General features: G+C 38.1%; 2 protein-coding genes across 4 annotated transcripts; both read right to left on the bottom strand.

Annotated features, from left to right (window-relative positions):
* Nucleotides 1-227: 227 nt before the first annotated feature.
* On the bottom strand, nt 228-6,794 carry FAM200C (family with sequence similarity 200 member C). The gene is made up of 2 exons (XM_004042932.5): nt 6,326-6,794; nt 228-2,241 (listed from the first exon to the last, which is right to left on the bottom strand). The coding sequence occupies exon 2, from the start codon at nt 2,190-2,192 to the stop codon at nt 408-410; it is 1,785 nt and encodes a 594-aa protein (XP_004042980.2). The 5' UTR covers nt 2,193-2,241; nt 6,326-6,794; the 3' UTR covers nt 228-407.
* Nucleotides 6,795-8,109: 1,315 nt separating this feature from the next.
* SLU7 (SLU7 homolog, splicing factor) lies at nt 8,110-25,589 on the bottom strand. Of its 3 annotated transcripts, XM_063706910.1 has the most exons (17): nt 25,462-25,567; nt 23,550-23,679; nt 21,568-21,753; nt 20,763-20,916; nt 20,340-20,420; nt 19,897-20,061; nt 18,893-18,961; nt 15,129-15,176; nt 14,804-14,935; nt 14,443-14,540; nt 14,218-14,285; nt 13,948-14,087; nt 12,938-13,099; nt 11,499-11,603; nt 11,277-11,348; nt 10,908-11,024; nt 8,110-9,934 (listed from the first exon to the last, which is right to left on the bottom strand). In XM_063706910.1, exons 2-17 carry the CDS (start codon nt 23,585-23,587, stop codon nt 9,755-9,757), a joined length of 1,815 nt encoding a protein of 604 aa, XP_063562980.1. In that variant the 5' UTR covers nt 23,588-23,679; nt 25,462-25,567; the 3' UTR covers nt 8,110-9,754. The 3 variants fall into 3 exon arrangements, with proteins under 3 accessions (XP_063562980.1, XP_004042979.1, XP_055243498.1); XM_004042931.5 differs by lacking the exon at nt 23,550-23,679 and having other exon boundaries at nt 25,462-25,589; XM_055387523.2 differs by lacking the exon at nt 23,550-23,679 and having other exon boundaries at nt 25,031-25,521.

Genomic DNA, 25,589 nt, shown 5'->3' on the forward strand with positions numbered 1-25,589 from the left:
TTCATTAACCTCTCCATAACAAAGATGGGCGAACTCAAGCTTTCATTTTGCCTTTTTGACTTCTGGGATATCTTCTCTTTTCTCCTGGCTCAATTCCTAGCCTATTGCACCATTTAGCTGGATATTCTAGTGCTTAGGTATCTTTTTCATATACCACACGAACAGGTTAAACAGATACTTAGAATTAGGAAAATCTCATGATAGTAACTAGGCAGTAGTACTTAATCTTTTCTGCTGTTTGTGTTTTTATTCTCAAAACATATTTTCACATGCCTCATTCAAAATTAAAGTTCTTAAGTTTTTTAGACACAGAATTCAGTATATCATAAATATGAAAGAGACAGAATTACAGCTTAATTTTACAATGATATTAAGATTGAAATTATTCATTAAAAAAGTATATCAGCTTACAGTGACTTCTGCTGTAGCTGTAGCTTTTGTTCAATGATGTCTGAGAAACGAGGAACTTTTTTTGAAATAGCCACACGGATATCATCACTCAGATTAAAGCAGCTTCTGGACTTTGTTTTGAAATGTAAAAGTGATGAAAATCCCAACTCACAAAGGTATGTAGTTGCAAATGGCATAAGGATTTCTAGAGCTGTCTTTGCCAGGGTTGGAAACGCTGTGAATTGGGCACACCAGAAATCCTCAAGCTTCATTGTCTCAAATTCCATTAGGATTTGGCCACTAGCTCGTAATTCAGCAAGATCATTTTTCATTAAATAACTATCATCAACAAAATCGATATTAAAAAGAAATGGATCCAATATCCATTTACTTGCCTCATTAAGATCTCCAATGGAAAAATATCCATGGAAGAAGTTGCTCAATTGTTGCAGATGCAGTGTTATTTCAGCTGCAATGAATATGCCTTCATTATCTGAAACAATTATTTCTTCAAGAAAAGGAAAATTGGTAAAATTTCTTTTCTCAATTCGTTTTTGCCAAAATGGAAACTTCCTAACAAAAGCAGATAACTTCTCTCTAGCTGATACTGTGTTCATCCCAGTCCTCTGCATAGATGCACTGAGTTCATTTAAGTGTTTGAATAAATCTGCAAGGTATGCTAGGTGAATTTTAAACTCTTTATTTTCAAAGCCATCAACTAAATTACTGCTTTTGTGGTGAAGAAACTGATTTATTTCTTCATACATTTCAAAAATGTGAGTAAGTATTTGGCCTCGGGAAAGCCACCTCATTTCAGTATGGAAAAGGAGGACACTATATTCTATGCCAATTTCTTCAAAGAAAGCCTGAAATAGGCGATGATTTGGAGCTCTCCCTTTGATGAAATTTATTACCCTCACCACAGTAAACAGAGCATCCCTCAGTTTTGTAGGCAATGTCTTTATGACAAGTGCATGAGGATTCAATAAACAATGTGTGACTACGATATGAGGTATCTCTTTTTTCACGTAGGCAACAAACTCGGAATTTTCTCCTAGCATAGAGGAGGCACCATCAGTACAAACAGAGCCACATACATCAAGTGCTATCTTATGCTTCAGAAAGAAGTCTCTGAAGAGATTGAACACATCTATTCCTTTCATGGATAGCTGCAATGGTTCACAGAAGAGAAATTCTTCTACGATCTCTCTTTCTTTTATATAGCGCACAAATGCCATTAGCTGACTGCAGTCATCCATGTCAGTTGTCTCAGCAAGCTGAATACCCACTTTAAGAGGACTGGCTTTGATATCTTCTAGAACTTGCTGTAAGATATCCTGGCTCATTTCATCAATTCTAGAATGGATCACGTCATCTGATAAGGGTACCTGCTGAAGCTTCTTTTGTGCATCTGGTCCCAAAACTATTTGTGCTATTTCCAGTGCACAGGGTTTCACTAACTTTTCAGCTACTGTATGAGGATTCTTCTCCTTGGCACATAAATACGCAAATTGATACGATGCTTGTAATAAAGTATCCTCATGAGATGCAACTCCAAATGCTTTCAAGGTTTCACTCTGATCAGATGGTGTTGGCATATGCTTCAGGCTATTGAGATCATGCCCAGCCACACCACCATGCTGTCTGTTAAAATGGTCTGACAGTTTTGATGGTCTGAGGTCAGCATTTGAAAATACTGAGTTACACAACACACACTGTGGGCGCTGAGTTCCATCTACTTCCGTTGTACAGGTGAACCAGTAGCGAACATAGTCATCATCCCATTTGCGTTTCTTCGACATGGCACACAAAAATTCTCAGGTAGTATTCCAGAGATGCCACAGAATTTTGCTTTGGGAGTAAAATATAACCCACACATTAAAAACCAGTGGCTAACTGAATTAAAACAAAGCCACATCACATGCTATCTTGTATATGTCAAGATACAGCCTGCAGCATGTCAATTCGAAGTAAGCCATGACAGGATATAGTTCAACTTAAAGCTAGCAACTCATAGCTAATGCCCTGGAATGAATGATTTGCCAGCAAGTTATATATGGGAGATTTGAGCTTAGACAAGTTATGAACACCTGTAAGTCCTTTATTGGTGAATTACAGTTATGGCTTAACTTGTTTTCAATAATGTATGTTACAAACAAATCTAGCACATTTTGTATCCCTAGAAAGGGCATCTCACTACCACCACCTTCTTCCATTCAGACCCAAAGATGTATGCATACCCTCAGTTAAGAATCACTGAATAAAGGAGCAATTCACTAAATAAGGAAGGGTGGATTCTGACATGGAGGTTAAAATAATTGTATACATTTATGGGGTACAAGCACAATTTTGTTATATGCATAGACCACATAGTGGCAAAGTGAGGGTTTTTAGGGTATCCGTCACCCAAATAACATACATTGTACTCATTATTTCTCATCTACTCCCTCCCACCCCACTCTTCCACCCCACCCTTCCAAGTCTCCTTTACCCATCACTCCATTATCCACGTCCATGTGTACACATTATTTAGCTACCATTTATGAGTGAGAACATGGTAGTTCTTTTTAATAGTTAAAGACTAAACAGGTCTGTAATACTATTTGAACCTTGAGCAGTTTTGACTCCAACTTAGGCAGAGAATTTCAAATAGGTCTTTAAGTCTGATTAAGCCACCCCTGATGCAAAGGTAGGCTACAAATTGGCTCAGAGCTTCCTTGCTGCTAAGTGTAACACACTATCAGTCCATGATTCATAGTGTCCATATAAAAAAGCAAAATGGCCGGGCGTGGTAGCTCATGCCTGTAATCCCAGCACTTTAGGAGGCTGAGGTGGGTGGACTGCCTGAGCTCAGGAGTTCGAGACCAGCCTGGGCAATATGGTGAAACCCCATCTCTACTAAAAATACAAAAAATTAGCTGGGCATGGTGGCATACGCCTGTAGTCCCAGCTACTAAGCCAAGATCATGCCACTACACTCCAGCCTGGACGACAGAGCAAGTCTCTGTGAAAAAAAAAAAAAAAAAAAAAAGCAAAACAACTTGCTCAGGGGAAACACAACTGTTCTTGTTACCGAGACTTCAGAAAAATCCCTCTCATAGGAGAACACTCTTAAGTAAAATAACGAATTTCATGATGCTTTTCCACCTACATACCTCTAAGGGAAAGCAGTCAAGAAGACACACACGCACATACACAAAATAAGCAGCATTCCTAAGGTTTGGTTTAACCCAAAGACAGGATGTAGAAGGCCCCACCCATAGAGATTCTGATTCTCCAGCTATGGAGTGGGGGCCTAGAATCTGTATTGTAAATAAGTATTTTAGATAATTCTTATAAATAGTAACTAGAACAGTGATCTGTGACAAGAGATACCATATCATCACAATCACTGGGAAACCCTTTCAAAATATACACGTCCCTGCACTACCTTAGAACTAATATATATCTTCTCCAGAAGCAGAACAAAAGAATATGAAATAATGTTGTTCAGGCAGTCCTGAAACACAACCTGGTTAAGTAGTCAGACTTAGGGGAATGAAAACATATCCTTCAAACCAATCCTTAGCTAACAAATATTCTAGGTTTCTAAGTGAATGGTCCCAATGCTTTAATAGATATTTAAATTTTCTACGTTTTCTGAGTTGATGACAGCCTCCTATGAAAGTTGAAACCTAAAATGAAAGCCATGTCTTTTCTCTTTCTCTCCCTTTAGCAACGAGTAAAGGCATAATCCACAGGTAGGCTCAAATATACCTTAGAAAACATTCTATCTCCAAGATAAGTAAGTGATCCCCAAAGTTTCCAAAGTTCTGTGCCAGAGAATGTGGCTGAAATAAAGTAACAGGTACACATTTAAATCTGAATGCCCACTTTGGCCATTAAAAGAAAAATCACAAGCCAAGAATATCCACTTAAAGCATTAGCTTTCAAGTGGATCTACCAAGATGAACTAGTTGTAAAGTGTACTCCAATAAAATAAGCTGAGCTGTTACAAGGTTGTTATGAGCCTGTTAAATTGGAGGATGTCTGCCAATCAAAAAAGACAACCTGAAGTGTAAAGGGCTGATCTTAAGACTTCTTTTGTCAAGTAATGAGACTACATGACCACTTTTGCTTAGAACCACTTCTAATTAATGACGATAAAATTATGACATTACATAAATGCTTATTTTTCTGTATTCTATTAATGTATATTTATCATGTAACATTTGGGGAGGAAGAGGGAATAAAGGAAAATGTTTTTAGTCACATTAGAAATCATTACAAGACGGGCCCTGAACGGTGGCTCACGCCTGTTACCCCAGCACTTTGGGAAGCCAAGGCAGGCAGATCACTTGAAGCCAGGAGTTCCAGACCAGCCTGGCCAACATAGTGAAACTCTGTCTCTACTAAAAATACAAAAATTAGCTGGGTGTGGTGGCGCATGCCTGTAGTCCCATCTACTCGGGAGGCTGAGGCAGGAGAATCGCTTGAACCCAGGGGGCAGAGGTTGCAGTGAGCTGAGATCACGCCACTGCACTCCAGCCTGGGTGAGAGAGCCAGACTCTGTCTCAAAAAAAGGCCGGGCACGGTGGCTCATGTCCATAATCCCAGCACTTTGGGAGGCCGAGGAAGGCGGATCACCTGAGGTCAGGAGTTTGAGACTGGCCCCGCCAACTCAAACGAGGCGAAACCTCGTCTCTACTAAAAATACAAAAATTAGCTGTGCATGGTGATCCCAGCTACTGGAGAGGTTGATGCAGGAGAATCGCTTGATCTGGGAGGCAGAGGTTGCAGTGAGCCGAGATGATGCCACTGCACTCTCCAGACTGGGTGACAGAGTGAGACTCTGTCTCAAAAACAAAACAAACTGGAAATCATTACAAGATCTGTTAAGAGTCCATTCCTATCCACCTTGACTATGTCTCTCAAGTATATTTTAATTTAAAATGTATCTGTTTTGAACAGTTTTAGGAAAATCAATTTAAAGTATTCTTCTCCATCCCCCTCAAAAAGGGAGAACAGGTGGCAAGAATTTTCAAGGGCCTCAAAGATGAACTTACTGCCCAAGAGGCTTGTGTTTTAGAACCTCACAATTTGCACTTGCGCTTTTGTGGTATTCAGGAATTACAATATCCTAAAAAACGTAAACATTAAAAAGCATCATGATAAGGAGATACTGTTAAACAGGCATGATAATGGTATTGTGGTTGTGTTTTTAAAAAGTCCTCATTTGTTAGATACAGACGATTATTTACAAGTGAAATAAGATGTCTGGGATTCCTTTGAAATACTGTACTTCAGCACACTCACAAACATGCACAAAGCGGGGTGGAGATAAAAGAAATGACTGGCCTTAAGTTGGTAACTCTTGAAGCTGGATGATGGGTACACATCATTACACCGTTCTATTTTAATGTATTTTGGAAACTTTCCATAATAAAAAGATAAAAAGCATTATCTTAAGATAGATATCACTCATTTTAAGAATGATTCTTTTGAGACATTATCTTCAGATGCTTAATGAAAGATCTAACAAAGTAAAATGTTTTTGCAAGTTTATGAAGGGTAGATATGAAAAAGTATTACAAATGAGAAAAATCAGTTAAAAGTGAACACTCACAAAACAAATATTTAGGGAATGCTAATATATATATATTCCAGCAGTGAAAACACCAAAGTGCAGCTGTAAACCTAAAACTCCAAACCAAATACAATTCAACTTCTTTCTAGCCACTGCGTATGCAAGATCATGATAGGCGCAGGTGTCTGGGGAGGCAGAGCATTTAACCATTACATTTTACAGTTAAAATCAATAGCCAGGAGAATGGGGGCAGGAACTTGGTGGCTGGGCAGACGCTCCAGGGGCAAACGCCTGCGATCGTGGCTTTGTCACTTACAGGATGGGACCTTTCCAAGCCTCAGTTCCTCCAGAGGGGATAACAGTACCTACCTTACAGGGTTGTTAGGAGATTTAATTATAAGAATGCATGCAAATAACAAGCAGCTCTTAACTGATAGGACCTGATGGTGTTACTGTTAAGGACGGAGATTTTTACAGCCTCCCGGGTGAGATAAGAACGCCAGCTGCTAGGAAAAAAAAAAGACTCTGCGCGGTCTCCGCCCGCCCGTCTCCAAGCCTGAGGCGCAGGCCTATGGGATGCTCGGGCTTCTTTTAGGCGCCCGTTTCAGGCTCCAGTCCCACTCTCCGCTCAGCCTAGGGCCCAGCCTCTGGCCGTCGGAACCAGTAGAGACGGCGGTTCCTCGGGTCCGACCCCTGAGCAGGAATCTGCGGTGCGCCTGGAGAGAGAAGCATCCGCAACAACCTCCGCCTCAGCCAGGCCCGGGTTCCATCCGGGTTCTCCAGGGTGTTTCCCGCCCGCAAACTGGGAGAGGCGTCTCCCACACGCAGGCGCAGTAGCAAAGGGCTGTGGGATGGGTTGGCTGGCTTGAGTATTGAGCATGCGCGCTAGCCCTCCCCAATTTTTTTTTTTTTTTTAGATTGTGTACGTGGAACAAGAAATTGTTTGTTTATTGTGTCTGCCAGAGAGGATGAACTGTACAATTTCAGGAATGGAAGGGGCTGTAAACTCCACATAGTTCTTTTTAACATGCAGAGCACTGAAACTTTTATATTGTGTCGGGGTTTGAGCTTGGAGATAAAACGCTTGATAATTGCCATGTTCCATGTGGAATAAATGAGAGAAAAAGAGAAGGAGGCTCATTGTAATTTCAGATTAGACATTTCAGCAGTGGAGGATGAGCTTCCATAGCTTGTGTACTGTTGCCCATGCAAGGTGATCCCCCCACTTTCCGTAAGTGGGAGCATAGGGATGAATTTCCATGTCATCATCATCTATCTGAAAGATTTTTATTTAAAATTCTTTCAACAACATGATTTCAAATAAATAAACCCATATTAGAGAGGTTTTAGAGAAAAATCCCAAGTAGAAACTAGGAAACGTTGTTGAAAGAAACCGGAATATAGCCCTTTCCTGTTTGGGGGTCTTTCCAGAATTCTTATAAACTTAATGAGTTTACTCATTTTTGTACAATCTTGTTAGAAGCATTCCATAAGACTAGTGTGTGTGAGGAGTGGTGGGGCGTCAACGAATGTGGGCCAGATACATCATTTTCAGGTGTTAAGGGTGAGCCTGGTAAATATTGACGGGCTGCTGAAGTTTTTTGTGGATGGAAGAAACTGCTAAAGACCAGCCTTGTTGGTCAAGAAACTAGGGCCTTCAATACTAGAGAAAGGGGTAGGCTTCAGAATCCCACAGCTAGCTTCATGTCCTGACTCCAACTGTTAGGATTTGTGCAGATTACTTGGAGTTAATTCCATGTGCTTTTTGTAAAATTTATATATCATCCATTACCCCATGAAGTTCTTTTGAGGAAGGAGATAACATTATGACAATTACAGTACATAATTCTCGCATTGAAAAGGCAGCTATTATTGAGATAATAAAATCAAAGCTCAATCTGAGTAATGTCCTGGCATTATGTTTTTTTTTTCTTTTTTTTTGAGACAGGGTCTCATTCTGTTGCCCAGGCTGGAGTGCAGTGGCGCAATCTCGGCTCACTGTAACCTCTACCTCCCGGGAGGGAAAGAGGTCCAGAAAGGTTAGGTGACAAGATGCTGAAATTTTCTTAAACTCACAGAAGCTAATCCAGGTTCCCCTCCCTGTCCCATAAACAACTTTTCTGCCAAATATTAGAAATAATGCTACAAACCACTCACAGTTAAGTATTGTCATTTATGTATCTTTAACAAAAGATAAAATACAAAACAGACACAACATCAGCCTTTATGTTGAACCACCCTGTTTGGGTAGGAAAATGAACATTGTTTTTCATTCTTAAATAGGAATTAAATCTATTTGCATTGCTGTTTAATTTCATACCAATCTAAAGCTAGACACTGTATATCCAAAGTACTTGACAATTTGACTCAGTTACTCACACCACTGTTTCTGAGATGCTGACTTAATGCAGTACCCTACAGGTGGTTTTTGGTAGTTTAGAAAAGCCAGTGGGCTGTTAAAAGTTGATATACTGATGTCAGAGGTTTTGTTAGGCTGTTTTCACTGATTCCACTCTGTCAGTATTATCTTCACAGTGTTCTGAGAAGAGGCTTCAGGATCATGGCAATCTATTACTAATATCCCTACAAGCTATCCTTATAATTCTTTCAATAAACCAACTTCAGGTTTTGTTTTTTTGCAAATTTTACAAACAAAGTAACAGCTGCTGGCTATAAATATTAGGATATTCTACAATTTAAAAAATCTAATATTCATGATTGTTACATAGGGGCAATCACAATGAAAACAAATGGTAACGTAAACCATATCCTCTATGATAAAGGAAAGGATTTCTACACCGAGACTTATGTCCAGAATGGTAAAAGACCTACTACTGATCAGTCAATATTGACCCAATGATGAGAAAATAGTTGTTTTCCATTCAAAGACTAACACATTTAGTCTACTCCAGAGGCCAAGGAGAGAGAATCACTTGTGCCCAAGACTGCAGGGCATTATGACTGTGTCTGTGAAAAGCCACTGCTCTCTAGCCTGGGCAACATAGCAAGATCCTGTCTCTAAAAAAAAATAAAAAAATAAAAATAAATGTAGTCACAGAGTTGCTAGTAATTATTTAAAAAAACAAAGCCCTGTTTTTTTCTCAAAACCAAGGTGTGCTAATACTAAATATAGGGCCACAAAAATCGAAGCAATAAAGTTTGAAGCTTAATAAATGTAGAGAAAGAGACATTCTTAATAGGTAGAGAGCCAAGGCTTTTTTACATGACTCACATAAAACTGGAAATAGGCCAGGCGCAGTGGCTCACACCTGTAATCTCAGCACTTTGGGAGGCTGAGGCGGGTGGATCACGAGGTCAGGAGATCGAGACCATCCTGGCTAACACGATGAAACCCCGTTTCTACTAAAAATACAAAAAATTAGCTGGGCATGGTGGCGGGCGCCTGTAGTCCCAACTACTAGGGAGGCTGAGGCAGGAGAATGGCGTGAACCTGGGAGGTGGAGCTTGCAGTGAGCCGAGATCGCGCCACCGCACTCCAGCCTGGGCAACAGAGCAAGACTGCGTCTCAAAAAAAAAAATAAATAAATAAAAAAAATTGGAAATAAAATCTTAATCTAATTTTAAATTCTATTCCCAAAAGCACACTTCATGTGCCTCTTCTTCTTTTCTTGTTTCCTCAGTATGGAAAGGAGTGATCTTACTGTGAGGGATCTGAAATATTTATTAAAGCCAGGCAGCAAGAAGAATAAACAAGGATTTTTCTATCTACGATCATCAATAAGAAGCCGAAAAGAATGTATCAGCTGCATCTATCTTGGATGGTCTTCTGACTAGTTACTACTGTCCAAGGAAAGAGGCCATGGGGTCATCTGGCCTCTGACGTTTCATTCTATATGCCTCCATTTCCTCTTCAGTAGGTTCTCGAGTTTCATACATGCTATTGTAAGGCCGCTTCCTCTCATCAATCTGCATGGTCTCCTTGACATGAAGAAGGCGGGCCTCCTCTGCGTTCAGTGCCTATAGTGAGAGGAATAAAATGTGTATCACAGCTCTACATCAGATGTCTTTTCTTCAAAAGTGGCAGAGTACCAACAGACCCCACTGAATATGAACTGCTCTATCAAAAACGCAGATTGCCTGAAAGAGCTTTGGAGTCAGCCCTTCTACTGTCAAGCTACAACTAATCACTATTTGGCTTATATGATATTTTTATAGAGCACAAAACATTCTATAACATTTTAAATCAATGTTGAAGAAATTTTATTTAATAACAAAAATTAAATGAGGTTCACTTTACTTATACAAGCTCACAAATGATGCTTCTGGTAGAGACTACAATTCTGACTTTTCTCAAGGACTTGCCAAAACTTACAAATTATGGAGCTAGAAGGCAATTCTTTCTGGTCAACATGCCAATAACTCCAAAATGCTTTATAATGCACATTTCTTCTGTCCATTAGTCATAATTACTAAATACTCCAAGAAGGCAATACCTACACCTCACAATATCTCCATTAATATAACTTGAGCAAATCACTCAGACTCTAGGCTTGTTTCATCATTGTAAAAATGCATTTGGAGACAGGACTAGATCACAGGCCATTACAAATAAAGGCCTTTACAAATAATACTGGCCAAGAACGGTGGCTCATGCCTGCAATCCCAGCACTTTGGGAGGATGAGGTGGGCAGTTCACCTGAGCTCAGAAGTTTGAGACCAGACTGGGCAACATGGTGAAATCCTGGCTCTATAAAAAAATACAGAAATTAGCTGCACATGGGGGCATGTGCCTGTAATACCGGCTACTTGGGATACTGAGGCAGAAGAACTGCTTGAGCCTATGAGGTGGAGGTTGCAGTGAGCTGAGGTCACGCCACTGCACTCCAGCCTAGGCAACAGAGCAAGACCCTGTCTCAAAAAAATAAAAACAACCCAAAAAACAAAGAATACTGTTACTTGTCACTTTTACTATTTAGACTTCACAAATTACCTTTTTCAATTTTTCATGCTTCTTTTCTTCATCATCACTATCTGAACTGCTCTTTCGATGCTTCTTCTTCTTCTTTTTCTTCTTCTTCTTTTCCTCTTTCAGTTTTTCTTGATGCAGCTGAAAGGGAGGATTGAAATGCAGTGTTATTAATGTGAAAACAAAGCTCAGGTGCACTACTTGGGCGGCTGAGGCACAAGAATCACTTGAACCCAGGAGGCGGAAGTTGCAGTGGGCCCAGACCGTGCACTGCACTCGAGCCTGGGCAACAGAATGAGATTCTGTTTCAAAAGAAAAAAAAACACTCAGGTCCAGGTTTTAAAGCCCTCCCTCCAGGACTTAAAAATTCAGGACAAATGATTATCAACTTACCTCCATGAGGGTTTGAGGTTTCTTCACAGATTCTTCCCCAGTTATCTCATTTATAATACATTCCTCAGAGTTCTGTGGGAAATACATGTAATCTGAGTTGAGTGTCATAGTTACTAATCATCTAAGAACAAGTTAAAATTTGAAACATGAGACAGCATGTTTTAGTTTGACTTAGGAGCTTTGGTTCTTTTATACCTTTAAGAACCAAAGACAATTACTTACAACAATCTCCTTCCCAGCTTCTCCAGTACAATAGGAATACTTGAAAAAAGAGTGACAGCATTTGTATCCCCATCGGCCTTCTTTCCAGTACGATCCCCAGATATGCTGCAGAGAGAGAAATTAAAAAGCTTAAAAAGGAAGCTGAAATTAGAAACTTCTGTATACTGTTGATAGGAGTATAAAATAATACAGCCCATTAAAGGTAATTTGGGAGAAAAATTATGGGGATTCAAGGTTGGCTAACAGGGAGAAGGTAGTCTGACCTGAAGTGTGAGAAGCAGGACCTGTAGTTACAAAACTCTTACATTCTATTCCCAAAAGCCTATTAAAAAATTTAGGATATCTGACTTCTCTTGAAAAACGTAGGAGTGGGAAATTCTGGGCCTATATAACCACTTGGCAATAATCAGCTGTTGCTGAACAGTGGATGCCCCATTAGATAGGGCTTGTGTTCTCCAGTTTGTACAATTTGCCTGGCTCACTTCACTCATGTATGATCACTGGTCTGGCTTCTATAGGGAGTTAGGTTTTTGACCCTCAACTAAGAGAGACAATTGTAGTTTGGTTACTTCAAGAGAACAGCAAAGGACAATATATGCTTTATGATGTTTACAATGCAATATGAATATACTACATTACTTATTAAATATTCTTGTCAAAATATTTAACTTATATCCAATCAAGCCGTTAGACCTGAATTCCTATTTATAAAACATACAGGGATAGAGAAATAAGTTATATAACACTACTAGGAACCAGTCAATACAGAATATGAGACAATTTACAAACTAATTGGCCTAATCTGTTAAATGGTCACCGTCATGAAAATGAAGAGATACACTCTAGAAAAGAGGCATAATAACCGCATAATGATCAAAAGAAATTTGAAACGAATTTTGACTAAAACAAAAAATAGGTGTTAAAGGCATTTTTCTGTATATTTTGGAAAATGTGATTAATGACTAGATATTAGGTGATATAGAATTAATATTAATTTTCTAAAGTGCAATAATGTCGATGTGGTTATATAGAAGAAAATCCTCATTTTAAGGAGATATGTGATACAGCGTTTATGGATAAAATGTCATGATATACATAATTTCCAAATGTTTCAAATAAATGTATACATAAACTATATGTGTGTATATATGTGTATTTTACATATATATGTAAAACTGTGCATATGCACACATACAACTAGACAAAGCATATAAGGCAATATGTTAAAAATTTCAGAATTTAGATGATGGGTATATAGATGAACATAGTATTCCTTCAAAATTTTTCTATTTTTGAAAAAATTCCATGAAACAGTTAAAAAAAAAATTTTTTTTTAAAGCATAGAGCATACAAATGGTTAGCTAATAAAGTCGTAGTGGAAAAATGCAATACAGAGCAAAACCAACAAGGACACAAAATTGTTCCAGTTTAGCACATACTGTGTGATTGTGGATCTTCACATCCTCCTCATACTTAGAGCAGGCAACGGCCCGCTCCTGTCCTTTGATGACTGTCCCATGTCTTGAGTACTCCACATAGTCTTCAGTCTGGGCTAAAAGCAATTCAGCTGGAGGGGCATCCAAATGTTCTTGGCCACCATACTAAAACGACATTGGACATTATTCAATACATTTTACACCTGATTTGCATTTAAATTTCCAGAAAACATTTATTTCTAATCAGAAAGAAAGGGAACATTCTTTACTGAGTTTTGTTATAGAAAGCACAGTAGGAAAAAAAAAGCCACAAATTTTTTCTGAGGCAAACAGAAGATGTCTCAGTTGCTATTCATCTGTTGAATACAGTAAGTTACAAGATGGCCATAAATTCCTCTTACCTTGTATACATGCCCTTTTGCCACAGGGCTTTGCTTTTCTTCCCATCAAGAGACGAAGTCTTTCTCTATCCCTTGAATCTGGGCCTGGCCATGTTATTTGCTTTGACCAATGGAAGTTGGCAAATGTGATGCAAGCAAAGGCACTTATGTACCACAGCACACTTTTTGCTGCCACTCTCTAGAACTCTGAGAATGCCATTTTAAAAAGCTGCGCTACCCTACTAGAGGATGAAAGATCACATGGGATGGAGATGAGCTGTCCCAGAAGAGGTCCCCTTAGGACAATTAGCCTGTTAACTGCTAAACACAAGAGTGAGGCCATCTTAGTTCATCATCTAACCTCAGCTGAGCAAGCCCAGACCAGGAGACTTGGCCAACTGTGAGAAACAATAAATGTTTATTTTAAGCGATTAAGATTTGAGGTAGCTTGTTTTGCTGCAAAAGCTCATACAAAATTGTATACCATCTGACTAAGAGAAAGGAAGAAAAGGACTATTCTTCATGGATTAAGAGGGCTCTCTTTGCATTATTTTCCAAATGTAAAACTAATGCTTATTAACTAGTAACTTCTCTTTAACAGAAGTTCTTCTTTAGCATTTTGGTCAAAATTACCTTTTCCAGGATGCTTTCTTTCTGCTGTTCTTTGAAATCTTCTTTTTTGACTTTGAAGGACTTATACAACAGCTCTAGCTTTGTAGGATCTGCCTGTAGATGCACTTCAGATCCCTTGTCATAGGCTTCCCATGCAAACACTAGAGTAATTCAAAACATCTTAGTGAGTTGGCAGCTGCATTACTGTATGCTTCTTGAAAACAAGCTTTAAACAATCCCAAACGTCTTATGAGCTGATATAAAATGCCTTGACATAGAGGAAACACTTACACTGTGTCTGAGCCATTGAAATGGTATCTCCTGTGTACCTAACAAAGTTATCTCCAGCATAACTCACTCTGTAAATACAAATAAAGAAAATGTTTCAGAGATTGATTTAAGGAAAATTAATTCGTAAAACTGAATCTGAATTAAAATGAACACCATCTATGGTCAGGTCAGAAAACAATTAACTTTCCCTCATCTTGAAATCTGTACATTTAACTTGATACTTACTCATCTGGATTCTTTCCTGCATTGGCATAAGGATTCTCTCTCATTGCTCTAGTTTTTGGATCATAGTAGGCAGAATTTGGATCTAAATTCCTCAAATACTAGAAGAAAAAAAATTTAAAAAATAAATTAATGTTTACTCACAGCAAAAAGATTTCAGCAGACTAGTTGGAGGAGTTAAACATGATCAATTAAATAAATGTGTGTATACATTTCTGGGGTACAGGTGAAGAGAAAAAACAGAATGAAACCTTATCTTAGAATGACTCTGACTATATTAACCATATGCTACCCAGAGTCGATAAAATTTATGCTGGGAAGACAAGTATTTTTCAAATATGTATGTTAAGCTGACAAGACTTACTTTTGCAATATCTTCTCGAATCCTGAGATTCCGGACAGTAATTCGTCTCTTGGAGTCAAAATTCTGTCCAGGCATGTCAATATCATCTGCATATTTATCTTCATCCTCATCTTCACTATTATGATCTTTTTCCTAAAAGAGGGAGAGGAAGGAAAAAAAAGTAAGAAGAAAAGAAAGCAGCATGCAGTTCTTTTTTTTTCCCTTTCCCTTTAACCAAACCCTTATTTACTTGTGTTCTTTAAAAGCTATTATTAGTGTTATTTATTATTAGCCATCAGAAATTTAAAAATTTAACATATACTCAGAGACAGCAAATATGTATTACCGTCTGAGAATTTGGTTCCTCTTCTCCCCACTGGTGTTTTGGAGAATTCTGCATCATGAAAGAAGAAAAATCATTCATAATTTCATTCCACTTAATCCAATTAACTTTATTATTAAGATAATAAAGTATTATTATCTTATATTTTATTATATAATAAATATTTATTATATAATAAAATATATATGTAACTTATTATAAATAATAAGTATTAAGATAATAAAACTTAATTCTAACTGAACAAACTCTCACACTTCTCAGTTGTAATGAGCGCAAAAATTCTGAATACAAGAGTGCCATTGTAAATAATTTTATTACACTGTCTATAAAGCCAGCAAATTTCAAGAGAATTTTAATTAAGATTATAACCACAAAATGGTAACAGAAAGATTAAGATGACCAAAGTACCCAATAAATATTAATTTCTAAATGTGTTAGTCTTCAGACATACTGTATTCATTAAACGTTACTAGTTTCCTAGTAAGTCCAAAAAACAAAATATTACTAGGTTCATGTCTTCACAGCCAAAGTGAAGTTTGGGCAATGAAAAAAATCTACAAGTGACACAGTATTGTAATTTAAGGAGAGGCCAAACTCCTTGTCACAAGGATACACTTTTCTTCGCTAGCAATTGGTCAGAATACTTTCTAACTCCACAGAATGCCTACACTAACGTGGTCAGTATTTCATCATGTCCCTTCATAAAGGCTTCAAAGATTAAAAATACTTAAAAAAAAAAGAATACATTATAGCATTAGTGAGGAGATGCAGAAACACGTGTATGTATATATACTATATAGATGGAAGCATAAATCTGCATAGCTTTTCTGAATGATGGCTAAGTGATATGTCATAAAAATTTTAGAAATAAAAACTCACTGAAATACACTTCTAGAAGGTTATCCTAGTATCATGTCAATTATATAAAGATGTATAAGAATGTGATGTGCAGTGTTGTATACGTGCAATGTTTTTTCAAAACATTGGGAAAAAATCAAATTAATAGATCACTGGTTATATAATGTATTGCACTCCATGGAACACTGAACGGCCATTAAAAGTGATTCTATCCAAGGGGCAGAAAAGTATGTATCGTTTCCTAACTTTTTGGATTAAAAAAAAGGGAGGGGAGAGACAGGTAGGATAAGGGTATATATTTGTATTTGTATTTATTCAAGACAGTCTGAAAGGAGCCACACACATACACAAAAGAGCTGGGGCGAGGGGAAGTTTAGTGTTAGGGTGGATAGAAACAGGGGTGGAGAGACTTCGCTGTGCATCTTCTTAAATTGTTTTAATTTTTGAGCCATGTGAATTCATACAAAAATAAATGATGCTATAGGTCTATAAATATAGACAGAAAACATGTTCCCACTGTACTCTATGTTGTTAAATTAAAAAAGAAGGTAATAAATTAATATATAAAGATGGATTCATCTAAGAAACATTTTGTATTCTAGCACACATGAACAGGTATATGTGGACAAGAGAGACCTGGAAAGGCCTACTTCAAAATGTTCACAATTAACACAGGGATATTTTCTTTTTTATATTATGTTCTAATTTTTTTCCACTTAATATGTGTTACTTTCAAAATCAGAAATATAAATATTTTGTAAAAAATAATTTTTTTGAGTTCCCACCATTTGCTAGTTCACCAAAGACATTTACATACATTTCTATAGTGACAGCTAAGTCTCTAAATCTACTGTATGTGGTTCATCTTAATATCCAAGCATCCTGGGAGCGGGGAGGGATAGCATTAGGAGATATACCTAATGCTAAATGACGAGTTCATGGGTGCAGCACACCAACATGGCACATGTATACATACGTAACAAACCTGCATGTTGTGCACATGTACCCTAAAACTTAAAGTATGAAAAAAAAAATAATCCGAGCATCCAAGTGGGCAAAAATCATTAGCCCCTTACATACATTAAGTATCCTTACTGGGGAAATAAATTACACTACGTTTACAACAAACAACAGAGAATACATTAGAACAAAAGAAACAGGCCCTTTTTCTTTTCCCAAAGTTAGTAATAAATAAAAATAATCACAACAATAATAGCTACTAATTACCCAGTGTTTACTATGTGATATGTATATAAGCTTCCTGGGGGTAGGTATTATCATTTCTATTTCAGACATACTAAACTGCAGCTCAGAGAGGCAAATTCACTTTTTTTTTTTGAGACGGAGTCTCACTCTGTCGCCCAGGCTGGAGTGCAGCGGCATGATCTCGGCTCACCGCAAGCTCTGCCTCCTGGGTTCACCCATTCTCCTGCCTCAGCCTCCCGAGTAGCTGGGACTACAGGCGCCCGCCACCGCGACTGGCTAATTTTTTGTATTTTTTAGTAGAGATGGGGTTTCACCGTGTTAGCCAGGATGGTCTCGATCTCCTGACCTTGGGATCCACCCGCCTTGGCCTCCCAAAGTGCTCGGATTATAGGCGTGAGCCACAGCGCCCGGCCGGCAAATTCACTTTTCTAAGAGCATGTATGTCTCATGGAGCAGAGACGGATTTTGTTATTGATTGACTGATTGACTGATTGATTGAGATAGAGTCTCGCTCTGTCATCCAAGCTAGAGTACAGTGACGTGATCTCAGCTCACTGCAACCTCTGCCTCCTGGGTTCAAGCGATTCTCCCGAGTAGCTGGGACTACAGGTGCTAACCACCACACCCAGCTAATTTTTGTATTTTTAGTAAAGATGAGGTTTCACCATGTTAGCCAGGCTAGTCTCGAACTCCTGACCTCAGATGATCCACCCGCCTCGGCCTCCCAAAGTGCTGGGATTACAGGTGTGAGCCATCGCGCTCGGCCAGAGATGGATTTTAAACACCTATCTGGTAACTTACGATGTTAACTTGCCTGATAGGTTACCTTAGTAACTCGGTAACTGCTTACTTGGTAATTATTTCAAGTTCTGTTTGCTTTGTTACTTATACATGGTTTAGAGTCCCTTTTAGAAATTTAAACTAAAAAACTATAAATGTTTACTATTTATTTGTGCCTAGATTTGTTAAAAAGAAACTTGACAACTCTAATATGCATAATATATTTACTCTACTGACAAGGATTTTAAAAAAAGAAAAAAAAACTGGCTGCAATAGACCTTTCATTCATATAAAAAATATTTTGCCCAGTTATATAACTAATACATATTCATTGTGGAAAATGCAGAAAATACTGAAGAAAGAGGATAGAAAGAAAAATTCATAAATTCTACATTAAATAAAAACTAGTGTTCTGGTCTTTTTTTCTGTGTGATAATATTATACTATCTTTTCATGTATTATTCAAATACAAGTGTTAACCAGTGTTGTTAATGAAGTCTTGAGAAATGCCATTTTAAGAACTACGCAGCATTACACCATGCAGATGCACTTAAGCAATTCCCTGTTCCTGGACATTTAAGCTATTTCAATTTCTTTACTATTGTGAAAAATGCTGTACTATCTTTACGCATCATGATTTTTCTGAACTCTAGAAAATTCTTTAGGATGGACAGCTCTAATAATTTAACTTGAAAAAATAAATGTTTGTGTATGTCTAAATATAAATAGTGGCAATATTGTTCCCAAACTGACTGCATCAATTTATATTACTATGAACTGTATACAAAGTATCAGTTTTATTTTTCCCCCAATAGCATTTCTCTCTTCCTAACTGAAGAGCTATAAAATGAATTCTTGTTTCAATTTTCATTTCTTTGTTTAAAAGAAACAAAACCTTTTTATTGATCATTTTCATTACTTACAGCCTGTTCCACTAATTTTCCTGAGGCTAATTCCTCTTGGAGTTTCTGGGCTTTCAATGTTCGTTTTGCCTTTAAAAAAAAAAAAAAAGAAAGAAAGAAAAAGTAAACATTTAAATTTTACTTACAACATTCAAGTCACCACCTAAATTTTTATATATTTAAAATGAATAACTTTAAATTAATTTATTTCAGAAAAGGTCACTGAACAAACCTATTTCTTTGGGATTCCTTGTAGCCCTAGACCTATTACTCTATAAAGAGCAGGAGTTACACAGTGTTTGAACCAGGCGTTAATGTAAACTGAGCCAAATGGCGTCAGTAGTAAATTGCAGGCAGCAAGCCCTGACAAAAACAAGCAGTTGCCACAGAACTCTAGATGACTGACTCTTACCAGGCAGGCGTGGGGTTACCATATATTACAATATTCAAGAAAAGATGAAATCCAGATTTTTATATGAAATCTTATAATTTTAAAATGATACCTCTAATTAAAAAAAAAAGGCAGTGTGACTATGACTTCAAAGGAATAAGGGTGAATAGGTCAAATCATAACAGTAAAAACTGAAGTTGGGTTAAAATAAAATAAAATTTTCTGAAACAAATTATCCATTCCCTTTCTACTACTCCCAAATGCTATGGGAGGCAACTATAAAATAGGTTCATGGGCAAGCTATAGCTTGGGGCCATACATTTCTAACCTCACAAAACCGAAAGCTTTGGACACTAATCTGTCTTCATGCTTCCAATATCTTTTGCTACCTAAGTCAGGGAGTAAAGGACAATATAAGAATCAAATAAGAAGAAACTGCTGGCAAGTATGGCTAGCACACTATTTCCTTTACTCAATATTACAATTATAAAGGTAGCCTATACAGTAGTACTACTACTATTATAAAAATGCTATCATTTTTAAAGTGCTTCAAGATTTGAAAAGTAGAGCTGCTAGAGATACAGCAAAAGGACGATTCTTTAAAAACCCCAGGAAAGCAGGGAATTTTGCTCACCAAATCAACTTTGGCATACTCTTCAACAATTTTCATGTGTTCTTCTGGATTGTAGCCATTCCACCGATCCCTCTTCCCATCATAGTCAAACATCAGTTGAGGCTGGACATGTTCATCTGGAGCTATATTAGTACCTGTAAATTTGGCTCCAACTCGCCTAGGTCTCTAAAAACAGAGTAAGATTTAATCTTTTCCTAAGTGCTTATGGCCCAAAGGAAAACTTCATACAACTTTTACAGAGTGGGCACTTTACGATCTATTCAATTTTCAGTTAGTCTTACAGTAGAAAATTTTGTTGGTGTTGAACCAATTCCACTGAAACTAATTTTTATTTAACTTGTACCTAAATATAGGTGATTTCAGAAAAAGAGAAGTTAGCTCTCTGACAAAGAAAAAAGAAAGACTCTGACAACGGTTTTCAAAATTTTCAAAGGTGAACTTACCTCAAAGCAGTCTTTCTTTTTGTGTGTCATGGCCCCACAATTTTCACATGCTCCTTTGCGGTACTTAGTAATTATGGAATTCTATAAATATATATAAAGAAAAACAAAGAAAATGTCTTAACCACGTAAGTTAGAAATAACTTTGACTCTCATTACTATTTTGTCTAGTGAAATGATTTCTTTGTTAAAAGGAAAATGAGTTAGAGTCTCCACACATTCATAAATGTGAAACTTTAAAGAGTTCAGGAGTGTAAAATTTATATAAGAAACACAAAGATAAAATAGTAATGCACTGTGAATTTCAATACCAGATAAAGGGTTTTATTATCTGTTTCTACTTTAAATAGTATTGCATTAAAAATTCTTACATTAAGTTCTTAAACTCTCCATATCCATGAAGATGTATACAGGTTGCCTACATACCTCTTTTACACCCCTCTTGTACCATTCTCCAGATGAGCTGAACTGCTTTTGTTTTTCTGGTTGTGGTCTCTGGTGTTTTAAAGTAGGTCTTTTTGAAGGATCAATATACCATGGCACTGAAGAAATATACTGAGGAATATGGGGGTTGATGTCTCTGTAATTAAAGTAAAAAAAAAAAAATTTAAGGATAAAATTGGAAAATAATCAGTATTACAGTTACAAAGGTAGCTTATACAAAATCTAAGAACAGAAATATTGCAGTGGTAGGGGGAAGAGAACAAGGTTGCTATCTCTATACTATAATAAAGAATAATTAAAAATAAAGAAGTAATTTATTTTAGAGTGAAAATATTTCCAACTAAGAAACTAAGAATAGTGATATAACTGAAGGGGGACAAGAGAGGAAGGAAAATAGAGATGTGTGTTAGTAATCTAAATCTTCTATCACAAGAAGTTTTGGTTCAAATAATGTCTATAGTCAATTAATTAAAATAATTGTGTAGGTATTATTATCTAGAGATGTGACGGTAACAACCAGAAAAACTCAAAATAGAAAGATTTAACAGCAGTCACTTCTGTAGAGCAGGCCAGGGGTGGGAAGGGTAAAAAAGGACTGTTGCTATTCATTATAAGCCCTTCAACATAATTTCATTACTAAACCATATGCATATGAGTTTGATAAAATAAAAAACAAAAATGACATAAATGAAGAGAGGTTCCTCTCAAAGGATGAAAAATTAATAAACTAAGTAGACATGAATTTGAATTCTGAATGAATGGATCATACAAAAAATTAAGTACTTACTTTCCTTCTTCATCAACTTCTGCAGGAGCATTGCCCAATTTTCGCTGTTCTTCTAGCTCCTTCTTCTTTCTCCAGTCCTCTCTGGTCATCTTCTTTGGTTCTTCCAAACTCATTTCTTTGGACCCCGATAGGGGTGCAGCATTAACTGCATCTACAACTGTGGCTGACATGGTTATCTGGTCTCCTCTAGGAAAAGAAGTTAAATTTACAGTAAAAAGTAGGCCTTCATGAATTCACTCAAACTACCAAAAATACATCCTAATAATATAAACTGTTTCATATGTTTTTTTTTCTCCTATAGTATGTGTAAGGAAGGGTCTCTTCCCCCTCCTCAATGTCTCCATATACTGTTAGCACTGTTTCTCTCTCAACTCCAATTTACAAATGGAGAGAGACACACACGTGTATTTAAAACTTCACAGGACTCTTTTCTCATATACATCCTTAATCCCTCTTTCTGTGTATGTGTCTCAAACTTTTCTAACACAGTAACTCTTAATGAGAGAAAAGAGGGTCCTATCTCTGTACCCCTTCAAGAATGAACATCTCAAGAGTTATCTATATTCACTGCCTCCATTTCCTCACCTTCTATTTTCATCCTCACTCAAACTTAGCCCTCCATTCCCTACCATTCTAAAGAAAAGAGTTACATCATTAAGTCATCAAGGACCATTGTGCTAAATCCAATGGACATTTTTCCAGCTCGGTTCCTTCCCTTTTTATATACTATGTCTTGACTTCCCTGACACTACATTCTCTTGGTTTTTCTTTTTCTTTTTTAGAGACAGAGTCTCGCTCTGTTGCCCAGGCTGGAGTGCAGTGGCACGATCTCAGCTCACTGCAACCTCCACCTCCCAGGTTCAAGCGATTCTCCTGCCTCAGTCTCCTGAGTAGCTCGATTACTGGTGCCTGCCACCATGCCCAGCTAATTTTTTCGTATTTTTTGTAGTGACAGGATTTCACCACACTGGCCAGGCTGCTCTCAAACTCCTGACCTCAGGCCATCTGCCCACCTTGGCCTCCCAAAGTGCTGGGATTACAGGCGTGAGCCACTGTGCCTGGCCCTCTTGGTTTTTCTTGTACCTCTCTTGTCATCAAATTTTGCCCAGTTATTTAATGTTGGATTCCTCAAGGCTCAGTCAGCACCTTTTAAGCCACTCTAAACTCCCACTAATGGATAAGCTCATTTACTTCCAAGGCTTCAATGGTCACAATACAACACTGCTGGCTCTCCAACTTATTTTTCTATAAAACAAAAAATAATAAAGGAACAATGTATTTTTCTATTCAAGACTTTTTATCTGAGCTTCAGATACATATATCCAATTGCTTACTTGACATCTCCACTTAGAGGCCAGAGGCATTTAAACTCAATACGTCTTAATTCAATCTCATGATCTTCCCTCTGAAATCTAATCTCCTACTGTTCCCTATCTTAATGAAAGACAACACCATCCGTCCCTTTACATTAAGTGCTTCAGCTTATCCCTACATCTATCTCGTCACTAAGAACCGTTATTTTCACCTTTTGAGTATCATTCAAATGCATCTACTTCTTTCCATTCTTACTGCTACCACCCTAGTGTAAGTTATTACTTTTTCCTACTTACTGGACTCTTCTGATTCCCTCCAATCAATTCTCCACATTGCAGTGTTAATTTTTCAAAACACAAATCTGATCATATCATGTCTGACATGGTTTGGCTCTGTGTCCCCAGCCAAATCTCATCTTGAATTGTACTCCTGTAATTCCCAAGTGTTGTGGGAGAGACCGGGTGAGAGATCACTGAATCATGGCGGCAGCTTCTCCCATACTGTTCTCCTGGTAATGAACAAGTTTCACGAGATCTCATGGTTTGATAAAGGGAAACCCGTTTTGCTTGGCTCTCATTCTCTATTGTTGCCGCCATGTGAGAGGTACCTTTCAGCATGTTTGTGAGGCCTCCCCAGCCACGTGGAACTGTTAAGTCCAACAAACTTACTTCTTTTGTAAATTGCCCGGTCTGGGGTATGTCTTCATTGGCAATGTGAAAACAGACTAATACAATGTCCTACTGCCCAAGCTTAAAATCCTCCAATGCAGTACCGTCCAAAAATTCAATACAGCACCATCTAAGAGAAATACAATGCTAGTCCCATATGTAATTTTATGTTTTCCAGTAGTCACATTAAAAAAGTAAAAATAAACAGGTAAAATTACTTTTACAAGATTTTATTTAATGTAATATATCCAACATATTATAATTGCAAATTTGAATTAGAAAAAAACAACTCTGTCTTTAAAAGTTGATATGGGTTTTACACTTATTTAAACTAATCACATTTCCAGTCTCAATAACCACAAGTGGCTAATAACTATCATAACGAATAGTGACAGCTGGGTGCGATGGCTCACACCTGTAATCTCAGGACTTTGGGAGGCCGAGGCGGGCGGATCACCTGAGGTAAGGAGTTTGAGACCAGCCTGGCCAACCTGGCGAAACCCCGTCGCTACTAAACATACAAAAAAATCAGCCGGGCGTGGTGGCGTGCACCTGTAATCCTAGCTACTCGGGAGGCTGAGACAGGAGAATCACCTGAACCCAGGAGGCCGATATTGCAGTGAGCTGATATTGCGTCACTGCACTCCAGCCTGGGCGACAGAGCTAGACTAAGTCTCAAAAAAAAAAAAAAAAAAATGACGCTCCAAAGGATTTTATCATTTGTACTCTAAAAACTGACATCTTTTTAACACACCTACATGGTCCACCATGGTCTGGCACCTGCCTACCTTCCAGCCTCACCATTACAACTATCCCCGCTTCCTTCTCTACTAACTACATAGACCTTCTTGTAGTTCCTCTAGTTCCTCTAACACGCCGTGCTCCCTGTAGACACTGGGCCTTTACACAAGCTCTTTCCCAGTGGAAAGTGCTCAATGCCTGGGGGTCCACGATGCTTCTCAAAGGTGTTCTCTTCTATGTCTGACCTATAGAAAACCTCCACATATATTTGTGTAACATATAAACTGATGGCCTAAATATACTGCGAAGAGAAGCACAACAACGGTAAATTTAATCTTTATTAAAACAGCTACCATTTCTCGAGCCTACCGTGTATCACCTCATCTAATCTTCACAATAAGCCCAGTAGATAGGTCTGATGAACACCATTTTACAGTGAAGAAACAGGTTCTGAGAGGTAAGATCCTCAGCCAAGAACACACTGTAGTAAGAAATAAGGACTTCAAACACAACTCTGACTCCAAAGTCAGTTCTCTAAACCAGTATGTTATACTTGTCCACAGAACATTGGCTTCTGGGCCTGAAATATTAAAAACTAAAACTGAATAAAGTATTATAGTCACCAAGTTGTACGCACTAGTTTCCGTCGCTGTGGAGGGACCTATTTTCTCCAACTAAAAACAGTAATAGCTCCCACTTACTGAGGGCTTACGTAAGACACTGTTTAGCGCTTTACTTACATAGATGTTTTCATTTATACCCGCATGATACCCCACTGAAGTCGGATCATCTCGACTTAACAGGAAAAACTGAAGCTCAAGTAAATTTTTCTGGCGAGGAAATACAGTCTGTCAATTTGGGTACTGGAAGCAGCTTTCCCTGCTCGCAGTCCGGGGATTGCTTAAGGTCTTCGAGGCACCGCCACAAAGGCGACACTCTCATAGTTATCCCGACTGTTTCCCTGAAGACGCAGGCCTGGCCTGGCAGGGCACGAGTGCCAGGAATGGGCCTCAGGACAGTGGCTTCCTTTTCGGTCCCCCGTCCTCGCTCCCTCAATACCTGAGGGCTCATCACCCCCGTGAAGATATATCCAATAATTAGGAGCCTTCGACTCATTTTCTCAGGTTCCCCAACTCCCCGTCGCCCGCAAGTTCTAACAATATTTTCTTACCCAGCCCCGCCGCAGCTAGCCCCAAGTCCATCCGACAGAATCCAAGCCAATCTCGTAATGTTTACTTCCGGCTTTTCGCCTAATTCCGGCGGCCACTGCGGTAACTTCCGGATGACCGGCACATGCGC

This window comes from Gorilla gorilla, chromosome 4, assembly GCF_029281585.2.
Source record: "Gorilla gorilla gorilla isolate KB3781 chromosome 4, NHGRI_mGorGor1-v2.1_pri, whole genome shotgun sequence".
Classification (NCBI taxonomy): domain Eukaryota; kingdom Metazoa; phylum Chordata; class Mammalia; order Primates; family Hominidae; genus Gorilla; species Gorilla gorilla.

Coding starts and splice junctions, on each gene's coding strand:
- FAM200C (XM_004042932.5), bottom strand. CDS start 2,192: ATGTCGAAGAAACGCAAATGGGATGATGACTATGTTCGCTACTGGTTC.
- SLU7 (XM_063706910.1), bottom strand. CDS start 23,587: ATGAAGACATACCCCAGACCGGGCAATTTACAAAAGAA. Junction 20,421..20,762: donor ACAAGAGGGGTGTAAAAGAG/GTATGTAGGCAA, acceptor ATATATTTATAG/AATTCCATAATTACTAAGTA. Junction 9,935..10,907: donor AGCATGAAAAATTGAAAAAG/GTAATTTGTGAA, acceptor CTCTCACTATAG/GCACTGAACGCAGAGGAGGC.